At 31.4% G+C, this 12,792-nt stretch overlaps 1 protein-coding gene across 5 annotated transcripts in view; it reads left to right on the plus strand.

Moving 5' to 3' along the window:
- LOC119831756 (Down syndrome cell adhesion molecule-like protein Dscam2) overlaps window positions 1–12,792 on the plus strand; it is a 130,483-nt gene that overhangs the window by 11,240 nt on the left and 106,451 nt on the right. For all 5 annotated transcript variants that reach the window (XM_038355242.1, XM_038355246.1, XM_038355245.1 and 2 more), the window contains exon 2: window positions 8,856–8,905. In XM_038355242.1, coding sequence (XP_038211170.1) covers window positions 8,869–8,905 — 37 coding nt within the window. In that variant the 5' untranslated portion in view covers window positions 8,856–8,868. The remainder of the gene's footprint in view (window positions 1–8,855; window positions 8,906–12,792) is intronic.

Below are 12,792 nucleotides of genomic sequence, written 5' to 3' on the forward strand. Positions count from 1 at the left end.
ATTGGGCCACTAGGGCAGGTAACATATCGCCAATAAAGATTGGCGCGAAATAGTAGTAAGAGTTTCTATCAGTGAATGGGGAAGCCGGAGGCCGTATTCTTTTCTTCGCCTTTGCAGTCCATTGCTTTATTCCGTTGTTAATACTTTCCTTATCCCTCACCCTTCACCTCTTCAGCGGACAACGCATTTGCAGACGCCCTATCTCTACAAAGGTTCATTGGCGGGGGTGATTACATACTATAGACAAACCAGCAGTGGCATACATTATGTCCGCAAAATATTACAATTGCTTTACAAAAAATGTGTCCTTCTGGCAAGGGACAAGTTTCTTCGCTCCTAAAAAGAATGTTCAATGAGCTGAAACCGATGTGAAAAACGTTTACTTCCAGCGTACTAAGAGATATTTGGTGATTTATGTATCCAACTGAGCGTGGTCTATGCTAAGATCTAAAAGTTTTATATAAAACTAAAGTAAAAGATTCAGGCCCATTAGTAAAAATATTGTACTGTTAAAAAGCCGACTTCTTTATCTATATTTACTGATGGATAACATTTTCACATGTTATATCATTTCAATTAAAAACTCACCATGTATATACCTAATTGTGTTTATAAAACCCAGAAATCTTATATTTCGTAGAAATATCAGGAAAAAATGTAAAATATAATTTCCAATTCATTCTTGGTTATTGAGTCCAGATGTCAATGCGTAAATAGCTTACAGATTTCAATCACCGAATCGAAAAGCGTTATATCGATAATCTCCAAGTATTGGCACTACGGCAAACATTCCATTTGAGAGCGATAACCATTGAACAAAAACTCCCACACCCCTCCGATTTCTTGTCGATTATGATGGGAGGAGGGGGGGCATGATGTTATTCAGGGGTCTACTTTGAATGGTTGGTCGTTTCAGAGCCCTCAAATGGGTTAATCGCTCCGAGTCGTTGGCGGCAGCTGCACCTGACGGCCTGAGTTACGATATTACGGCTGTAATAGGCATGAACGGGTATAAAAAACAGTCAGCACAGATTCTGTAAATGTGCTCTAATACATGTTGTAGTTTTAATCGTTTTAATTAGTATTCATTAACTATAACGACGTTGTAGTTAGCTCTTTCTTATATTGATGCCGATATTTAATACGAAAAAACAAAATATACAAAAGATATAAAAGTATAACTAAGTAGTCTGGTAATTATGTGTGTGTTTGTGGAATTCAAATAAACCAAACTAGTACCTTAGAATTATTTTGCCGAGTTAATATAGCTCATTATCCCTTTAAAATGTTCATAAGTATCAGCGACCGCATAAACGCTATGACCAAAGTGTAAAACGGCAAGGGGATCTTTACATAGAAAATTTATAAGCAAATATACGGAGAATTTGGGTTTTCACATACACTCAACAGTGAGAAGGGCCCGTCGTTTATTTGATCAAATATTTACATCACCCACATCCAAGGGCTGACGTTTTTTCTCTATTCATATTGTCCATAATGAATTTTGTATAAATGACATTCGCTTACATTTAACGTTTTTTAAAGATTCAGAGGACATTTAGGGAGGATAAATCAAGTAGTGTTCATGTACATTTTTTTATTATTTTTAATATGCCATGAAAACAATCTTTAATTTTATGGATATTGTCTATACAGACAAAAGATAAAATCAACTGTAATAAATGTTTTATTAGTAAATGACCAATAAAAATTCAGTTTTACACGAATGTCATTAAATCATTTATAACGTTGGTTCTTTGAATTTAAAACCAATTAAAATCCAACATTCACTTAACCTCCGAACAAACAGGAAACAGAAACAAATTATTTATACCCGTACAAACAAAAAATTATACTAAAAATCTTACATTCCTCTGTTACCATTAGTGTATTCGAATGCATATAGCACCTATATGAACCCACTCTACCATAAGAGGCTGGTGTGAACTGAAAAATGCAAGTAATAAAACTGGTTGATGCAAAAGCACGTATCTTGTTAGTTGAGCTGGGGACACTCCCGATGTGCTTACATGTAAGTGTGAATAACGTATCTGGCTTGTATAGGACATGCATTTAAAAGTAGGATACTACGATGCTTTATTGCTATGCTACGAAGGGATTATAACTGACGGGAGTTACACTTTTTGCGAATTTATATTGCCCTGTTAAAGTCCTTTGTGTGATTGAGATTATATACAAGATAGTAAATACTTGTATAGTGGCTATAGACTCTTATGATATATTTATTAAGAGAACAAAAAGTATACTGAACGATGCTTTTTGGAATTGAAGATAGAAGAGTCGAGATTCCAAAAGACGGTACGTCTTTTAGAATCTCTTGTTGGAATCTCTTTGAAATTCTGTTGGTCTTGAAAGGAAATTTATATAAAGGCAAGGTAGGCAAATTGTTAGGCGAAAGAAAACATCTAGGTCTATAAAACGGAGTTGGTTTTGGGTGATATTCGTTGAATTCGATTGTGTCAAAGAATCTTCAATTGAATTTTAATAATTTTATTCCGGAATGTTGAAAAATCATTGAGGAAATCAAAAATCTGTGTCCAATGTACGTTAATCAAACCTCGCGTACGATTCTCAACGGCTTGCAATTCAAGATGATGAATTCGTTTAATAAGAGTCCAAAACTGCGCTCGCTTCGCTTGTAACACATTGCTTTAAAGCCTTCTGTTTCAGCAATTTATTTGGCCTTTTGTATGTCTACATGTATATTTATCGCTACTATTTGTAACTTACCGTTTCAGGTGACTGGGTCAACAATTTTAACATATACATTTTAGCTGTATTGAGCATTAAATTTATAATGTTATATTTAATTACATACATTTTTACTACGCATAATTAAACGTTTGTAACTGATTAATGTGTACATATGCTGACTCATAAAATAAATAACAAATAAAAGAAAAACGATCCAATATCGGTTTAACAGAATGTTTTATTACTTAAGTATAAATAAGACCCTTCCATATACACATTGATTAAAAGTTAAACTATAATTATGCTTATTAACAAAATATGAGCGAACAGATATAAAGCCGTTTTATGAAAGTTTATTGCAATCTGAAACAATGATGTTGCTGTTTATAGCTGTTAAAATAACGCAGACGGTATCGCTTCGTATAAAAATTATTTTAATGCATTGCTCGTGCTGATTTACTGAATGGTTCTGCAATACTTTATGAAGATTTCTTTGTTACAACAAATTTTTTTGGAGTATAATCAAAATGTATAATTAAAAAGCGTTTTTAGTTCCTATTAAAGACGTTTTCATTTATGTGTGAAAAATGCAAGTTAATTATAATGAGGAAAACATAAGTCTATTGTGTCAGAACTAATCGGATTACTCTTATACATATTTATTTTCATATGTTGAGCTATCAACTTTTTTATTTTTGCAATTTAAATGGAAATTTAACTCAATATATAATCTATTTGTGAAATATGTTTAAATAAAATTGACACCAAATTTCAGTAAATTTCTCGTTCAATTCCTTGTACTTTCGTATGGTATGTACAAAATTCGTAACCTAATCCAATAAGGTTGCGGCGAGGTCGTATTCGATTGTTTTATCTGAATTCGGTGTTGAATTTTACATGTATTAAGTAAAATTACACATTTTTAATACAATGCGCATGTTTTTCCATCGTCGCCAAATTAGGCCAATGCCGCCCGCAATTTCACAACATTTTCACTTGGTTTTTTCTGACTTGTAATAATTAAAAGTTTCATGAACATCTCGTCGAGTTCGATGCTTTACAAAATTGGGTCAAAGTCCAAAATTTCATAGAACAAACTAGCAGAGCGTTCTCCAACTTCAAATGGTACGTATGCGAAGGCCGCGAACGCTTGGTGCTTGGAGCTAACAGAGTATACCCTGTTTCACGCCCGACTTGTCTTCAATAAGCAAACTATGAGTCAATTTACCTGTGAAACTTTGTTTTAATCGTTCGAGAGTTTGACAAACTGTTCAAATAGATCTGTATTTCATAAACCGATCGCTGTTACTTGTTGAGTGGGGAACGGAAAGTTTTTGTTTACAGAAGTACCTTCCACGTATTCGAGATCATACGATGTCGATCAAAGTCGTTCGTAATAAATAAATGCTTAACATTTTCACTAGCTGTGACCCGCGGTTGAAACCGCGTAAGGCCGTATCCCGTAGGAATATCGGTATAAAAAAGCGCCTATGTGTTATTTCAGTTGTCCAGCTATCTACGAAGCAAAATAGTATTATTATTCACCAATAGATGTCAGGAAAAAAAAAAACACGAAAAAAACACGAATATGACATTTTCTAAAAAAAAATCCTAGCTAGATCGATTTATCGCCCCCGAAACCCCCTATATACTAAATTTCATGAAAATCGTTGGAGCCGATTCCGAGATTCCAATTATATATATATACATATATATATATACAAGAATTGCTCGTTTAAAGGTATAAGATAAATTGCTTTATACGTTACGTCCTTTACTTATTATTATAATTTGAATATACATATTTATATCTTTAATAAAATGACTATATTTCTTGTTATTTTATTGAAATAACAAAACAATAAACAATAAAAATATTAAAAAAAATATTTACATATGGTTTATTAAATTGAATTCGAAGTGAAAAATGAACTTTTTTAAATGTGTTAAAAATAATGACAAGTTAGAAATACCAATAAAGAGATATACAAAACCTCTTCTTATAGTTAAGTCTTTATAATATCTACCTAGATACGATGAAAGTCGAGTTTGTATCATGTTCTACATTATTAGAATAAATAAAAAAGTATATTTATTCATGCACTTTTAAATGAATATGGTTCATCAGGTAAATGCACTTCGTAGCGTATCAAAAGCGAAGACCTGGAAAACAAATCGCTAGGTAGATGCGATACATAATAAATCATTCAGCAACTCGGCGCTCAGACAAAAGATATAGTTGCTCTGCGCATTGACTCATAACAAAGATTAATGTGGACAGAGCTCACTTCGATAGTTCTTTGAATAAATTTTCAAATGTAAGTAAATGCATTTTAAATATTTATAACTGTAATATTTTAAATTTTATAATGTTTGATCGCCTCCTTGGTATAGCGGTGAGAGTAGAACCGAAGGGCCCCGGGTTCGACTCCCGGTCACACGCTTAAAAACGTCTCGGTCTGGCAGGACAAAGATCAAAAGAATTTTGACTGACTACTATTGCAGTCAGAAGCGATTTAGTCCGGCAATGAGGTTTGACTGTAACATCGACACGAAAATTAGTCTCAAAATAATTTACATTTTATTACGAAACTATATTTAAAATGAAAATAATTGATGTTGGTCTGGTATTTATTCATTTACTATAGAAATTTCATGTACAAATGTCATATTAAATATTCATAAAAACAATTTTCTAGAATATTACATTTTGCTATTATTTCAATAACTTTGTATTACAGCATTTAGCTACATAAACTATAAATGATACTATAAATTTTCACTAATCACATAAAAAAAACAGAGGAAACACTAAAATAAACGAAAGCTCCCAGTAATGTTATAGAACTGTAAAAATAGATGAATAAGATAGAAGTTTTAGTTTCGAGCTGAAGCAAAATTGTTTGTAGATTTGGGATTTTATAAAACTTTCTGGTTTTCCCGTTTTCAAAAGGGCAGTATCTGGCGGCTTTTATTACATGTTTGCTCTAGTTTTTTGTTCGGCTTATTCGAGAAAATTGTGCTGTTGACTCGCCTTTATTTGAAACTGTATAAATGACTTCGACACCAATGAATTTAAAGAGTAATGCTGTAGTCACAAACAAATTGACTTATCGAAACATTGCGATAATTTTTTAATTTTTATTTCGAAACATATATGTTTAAAATGTTACTTATAGCCACATACATATAAAAGTATTTTATATAAATATTTTTTGTATATTCCTAAACTTATAATACACCATTTATTTTTAATGGCAGTGAAGATACTAGTAAGTGGAGCTTTCGAAAGAATTTTTGAAATCGATTGAGAAATTTTAAAGTTAAATCGTTACAAACAAGAAATCATTAGGATCAGAACTGTTATAAATTCCCCCCCTTCCCCCTCTCCTCATATCTTTGGTATATATGTCTATATATGCATACGTTCCAAAAGAGTTATTATTATTAAACGTAATAAAATATTCATAAAAACAGGTAAACTTGTAAATCCATTTCAAAAACAAAATTGTAAATACTAAAATAGTAAACTACCCTCTTACAGCGACGCGATAGCTTCGATCGTGACATGTTTACTGATTGTAAGCGAAATTTTACGGATGAAATACAGATCGAATTATAAGTCGTTTTCAACAAAACAAAGTAAAGAGATTTAAACTAAATCTCTATTCTAGATCCTCTCTTTCTACGATTATTTCTATAGAGATCTATTTCCAAAGGTAAACAAGTACATGTAATTAATTATTTATTTATTTAAAGAGGCGCGTAGTATGCGTCTTTGTAAATGGCATTTAAAATTGTGAATCTATAATTAAAATAAATAAGATTTTTTTTGGATTAGAAAGACACATCATTGTAGTACCTGTAATAGGAATGCCTGACCGTCTCGGATCTTAAACTCGAATACCTACTATACTGCACATATAATATCGTTATGACAATGATCCTATTAAAAAACTTTTGTGTAATTTATTGTGCCAGCCTGTATCATATTCAGGGAAAAATAGTCAGATATCCCGCGTAGTAAATCAAATTTATTCAATAATGGCTTTGTAATATTAAGTATTATACTTACAAATAAAAGTCAACACAAAAATTTGACATGCTGAGTTCATTAGGCGCAAGCTGGGCACTAACAACAACTCCTTCCATTTGACCGTATTCAACGGAGAGCTGTACAGAAGCCTTACCTTCGATGCGCCTTAGAAAGTTCATTCACAACGGACGTATAGATCCAACTTTTTCGTGGAGTGTTTCCAAATGATTTAGGGACCTTTAAGAAACAGGGCTAATTCTTACTTTATAAACCGCCGACGCTGATCACAAACCATCAGGTGAAACGTCTGCTCCGTTTCACATAAATAAAAAAAATAATTAAGTTTAATAAATACGTTTTCCAATATAATTATTTATTGCCTTAGCATATTTCCAAATCCTACACTTAAGTGCTTAAATTTATTTGTATCTCCTGCCATTACGGAGCATCGACTGTAATTTATTGTGAAATGGGATATACGACAAAGTTATTTATATTTCGTAAACGAAGTTATAACTCTGTCTCAATGACAGTAATTTTGTAACAGCGTCTCAGCGACAGGCGAATGATGAATGATCGAACTGTTCAAAATTTGGAAGCCCCAATTTGTATTACTTATTACAATAATTTTGGATGGTAGCTATGATAATCAATTTTCTTATCGGAAATTGACTATATTCAGAGTTTCAAAGGTTAACTGGTTAATTTGGTGAATTTTAAATTAATACAGTAAGTTGGCTATTTCTACAACATGAACAATAAACGTATAAAAAATAAAACAATGGTTGAAATATTCTAACGATTTGAATATAATTAAAAACCACAATCCAATAGGTTACTTTTTTGTAGATGGCTGACAAATGACAATCCTAACCGCATTGTATGTTTATTCATTGTTGGTATCGTAATATTATAATACCGATTTGTATAGGCGTTTACAAATAAATCTTTAGCAGCGTGGAAATGAGTTTTTACTCTTGAGTGGTATTCGTCAATTCCCACGCATGTCATTAGTTACGATGACACGGAAAAATTGCTCGCGAAAATTGCACTCGTGTAGCTCGCAATTTTTGCATTATTTCAATTTTACGCGTAGCAATTGTTCAAGAGTGAAAACCACTTAAATGTTTCGCTATACTCGTATATTATTTAGTACTTTTGTACGTTCATATGGTTAATTTGTATCCATGTGCGGTCTGTTGGAGAGCTTTAGTTTTATACAAGTTGATTTTGTGAAATAAAGAATCGAATAGGGGATAGGCATTTCATTTTCAAAAAACACGAATTTCATATTTTGCAAAGAAAGATTCTAAGCCAGTCAAAATAATTGAAAATGTTGTATACTCAATTTACATTTAGTAACCTTTCAGATGAAGTGAATATTAATACAGATTACAGACTCTTGAGGTCTGAACGTTATTCTAAACGGGCCATTACCTGAACGGGCGGTCGCTTAGCTAAATGGTTTGAATGAACAGGATTTTTCGGATTGCCTGTCACATTGCCTGCATTAGGCGGATAACATGACCGTAAAATTGTACTTATTTATATCTTCAAATTTGTGGCTTTTTAAAAAATTATCAAGTTTAGGTCATTTACAGTACTGTAGAAAGATTTTAAATTTAAAATTGTTCTTGTATTATTAACAAACAGATTTGTAATTATGCAAAGCTTTAGTAAAATATATGTTTGTAGAGTATGAGCAGCCTGTCTAATATTTAAGTAGGCTTATAAGTCATTAGATAAATCTCATTCATCGACATCTTCTCCTAGACACATTTATTCTAATATTTCGTGTATGTCATGTATCAGTTATTAGATTAAGTAAGCATCGAGAGAAAACTGTTTAAAATCCCATCTAATTTGATATACCTCAAAGTATTCAATCCATCTTAATAGCATCAAAAAGAAAATGGAAGGACTTTATATATAAATTAAAAATACCTCCGCTATTTTGAATCCTATTAACAATGTCCTATTTCACTCATTTACTTTGTGCATTTAAATTAAAATTCCGTCTCCAAACTACACAATTATTAAGTTCGTCCAAAATGCAGGGAACTTTACGGAGCAAATAGAATTAAATTTTGTTTTTCTTTTTCAGGGAAGTTGGAAAGATGAGGCTCTGTACATATTTGCTGTTGAGTTTCTTGGGTAAGTCGCTATTTGTGTTCGGAACAACGCCTTTATATTAGACGTGTATATTCCACCCGATAACCTTCTTGTTATTTACGATGAAAGAATTACTTTTCCGTTTTGTTTGGATCTTGCGGTCCGTGTTGTCGTTCTTTTTTATTTAGAACTATCATTTTGGAGCTTTTTCTTAGTATTCAGAAGAATATTACAATGTTATTTGAGTATAAGGCAATTTTAATTCATTTCAGAAATAAATGTATTTCATAATTAAATAATAACTGAATTAAATTATTACTGAGATATAACATTGCTTTTCATATGATAATAAAGACGTGTGCAATTATTATAAATCATACAATATTTATTGCATAGCAAAGAAAATTTATACACAACCTCAACAAAAAAAATAGAATAAAATCGTTCATATTTAAAATGAACACACACGTAACATTATATAACGATTGCCACAAACAATTGTAAAAGAAAAGTGTTGAAATGAAATTCATTCGTATCTAGTCCCGGTGGGCGTGTAAATCTTCGGACATATATCTCTGGGGTGCTAGCTGTTGTCACTAGTCGCAAAGTTTCTCTGTTACGGTCAACGTACTGCATTGTATATATTCTGTGGTAACTTATATAACAATGGAAACGTATTGAATAAGTAAGGGTATTGGGTGCGAGAGTTTATCTACATATCTGCCTATACGTGTTGGATGATCATGATTTATTTATATGTTTGTATCGAGTTTTGTGTCTGTTATGTCACTTGGTGCTATATATATTTTTATTTATTTATTAAATATAAAGTGTGGCGCGTTGGTTATATGTTACAATATTTAAACTTACAAATACATCTATTTATAAGCTTGGATATAAATAATTTCCTGTAAAAAATGTATATTTAAATAATTGATACTTAGCACTTGATTGATATAATTTTGATTGATAAAATAGAAACAAATTCAAAATACCGTAAATAATAAATTCTAAAACAGAATAAGTTTCTTATAAAAAGTCTTAATTTGAGTTGTCAAGTGGAGTTTTTGTTTAGATCATTTGTAATCTTTTCTACAAATAATGGATTGTGGCTGTGAAATATTTTTAGCCGAAAATATTATACAATCAAACTCCTAAAAATCGAATTAATCCAATTCTCAAGTGAGACGTAAATCTAGTTCAATAAGGTTTTTGCAGGATAGTTGTTATGTTACATTTTTCAGTGTGTATTTAAGTTTTTAAATAACTTGTTAATGAACTACTATTTATTTTATATAAAATGTCACATTATAATCTACAAGAGCTCAAGAAGCCCGACGAAGTCCAGATATTTATGTGTCTTCTGTACGTTAACATAACACAATATCTTAAGAATTCGATCATATCTTCTGTCACCTAAATAAAATGAGAAACATTTTTATGATTTTATCGTATTTTGATACATATTAATTGGAACAGTATCGGCGTCGAGGCTCACGGTTTACGTACAGTTCTCTTAAAATCGAGCACGATCTTACTGAAGATAAATATAGGCAAAGTGAAGGCTGCACAAGAAATTGTCGTCGGGCTTATCTCCGCGAATGACTCTTACATCACTTACATTTGCTGGGGTCGGGTCGTGTCAAACATTTTCAAATCTTGTCGTAGCTAGCCTTGCGACACTTCAATGTAACTTTATGTAGTGACTAATGGTGTTGGGTAGACCTACTTTTTAGAGCTTAGTATATAAATTTGGTTTAGTTAGGTTTGAGAAATTTAATAATTTTAACATCATGATGGTATCATACGAATCGCCAGCCTAATCTTAATAACACAAGTAAAACACAATTTGAATAAAAAAGGTAAGAATCACAATGTTTTATGTGAATAAAATTAAATCAAATCCTAAGGATTTACGTAGAATTTATTTCAAAGAGAAAGAGAGAGACCTCGATTATATATATAAACGTAAGGCTAGAATATCTTTACAATACATTTTTGGCAGTAAGTGCTTCCTATAAATTGAATGTTGCAGATTATATATGTATCATTTTAAAGTTTCTTTAAAGAACAACAGGCTTAAGATGCATTAAGAAAAAACATTTAAAATAGAAGTACGCGAAAAACGTCCAAAATGCAATGTACATTATATTTTAAAATAAACCGTCTATTAGCGGTACAAGATAAGCTCATATTTTCGTTGTTCCGTTTTCTTCAATAAATGTATCATGTCTACTCGTCGAGCGGAAAATTTACTAACTGTTTGTAAACTGTGCTGTTAACAGACTCGCCTGTCAGTTCCGTTGGCAGTCCCGACTCCTTTAGAATTCAAAATGTTATACCTAAATTTATTTGGAATCTATATGCAACAATGACGTCTGCGTGGTATGGACGTGGTAATACGCTCTTTGATACAACGCTTGTCTTGCTCGATTTTATCGGTGAGTTCCTTTGATTCAATTGTAACAAACGGGTGGAGTAGCCGTGTTGTCGCTATCTTGAAAATATAAAACTTAAATGAGTTTTTCCCAAGTTTTCGTTTAACTAGATATACTCGTATTTTTATAGCTTGCAAATACGTTATTCAAACAGTTCGTGATTTCTACATTTCAACAGAAAGTGTGCTGACAATTTTATTCTAAATCCAATATGGCGTACCTACCGTCAAAGAAGACAAAATCGTTAATATATTTTCCTTAGTCATTAACAAGAATTTACGATTAAAAACGGCGTCAAAACTTTCAGGTGGCATGTTTACTTTTCCTCCACTACTTCAATACTCAATTTATTTAGTTATATTACCTTCAACAAATATTATTACCTACCTATTGATTTTTATTGAAGGAGTTCCATACACGTATAATAATTTGAAAGAATTTAACATAATATCTATAGTAGTGAACAAGTTTGAAATAAAGTAAAAATATCGAGTCATATTTCGCAGACTGAATTCACAACGAACGTATAAAGCACGTAGTGACAAGTTACTTTTCTGTCAGCTCTCTAAGTTTGTTGTCAGCAAAATTTGCTCTTTTCAGTTTATTCGATTTTCAATTTTATAATGAAAGCAGCATTAAGTTCATAGTTCATATCAATTACATAGCTTTTCAAGATAAGTCTGTTTTTGTCTGTATAGATGTGTCAGTCACTTTTCTCCACAATCTAAAACTCATAATATCTTTTCACAAATAAATAAACTGATTCTTAGATTTAACAAGGAGTATGTATGTATTCAACGCTATAAAACTAAAAATAATAAAGGAGTATGATCTCCTATTTTACATTCTTTTCCCCAAAATAGTGAGATGAAAGCACAATACAAGCACAGGCAGCCGACAAAATATTTGATTTTTGTTTTGTACAGACAATTCAGATATTTAGTGTCGTCATATGATTTTATAGGCCATCGCCGTCTTCAGATCTTTCGTTTATACGATGAAATATTTGTATTATTTTTCCGAATAACATTCCGAATAACAATAATGTTAAGGAAAACAAGTGTCTATCGTGTATTAGACCATAATATTGCATGTCACAGTGTTTGACCAAAGTAAGAATAGCTAAACTCTTTCATATTGTCAGTTTAATTGTTATATAATACTTAGTAATGGTAATAAATATCATATAATATTCTAACAAAATAATTATAACATTCTCCTAATTTTCTTAAAATACTCATAAAAAAACTCACATCAGCTTGCTCTTTAATATCTATGAAATACAGTGACATATTTCCAGAGAAATCAAGTCTATTAAACAATTTCTCAGAAGTAAACTCCGCACGTACACGTGTCAGTGTATGTAATTAACTAACAATGGATATATTTTGAGCTAGATTATACAAATACCAAGTTAATGATATAATGAGAATACTTGCTACTTAGTAAAGAAGCTGTAAGTTTATTTTTACAGTGTAAAACATTATTGAA

Source organism: Zerene cesonia, chromosome 14 (genome assembly GCF_012273895.1).
Source record: "Zerene cesonia ecotype Mississippi chromosome 14, Zerene_cesonia_1.1, whole genome shotgun sequence".
NCBI lineage: Eukaryota > Metazoa > Arthropoda > Insecta > Lepidoptera > Pieridae > Zerene > Zerene cesonia.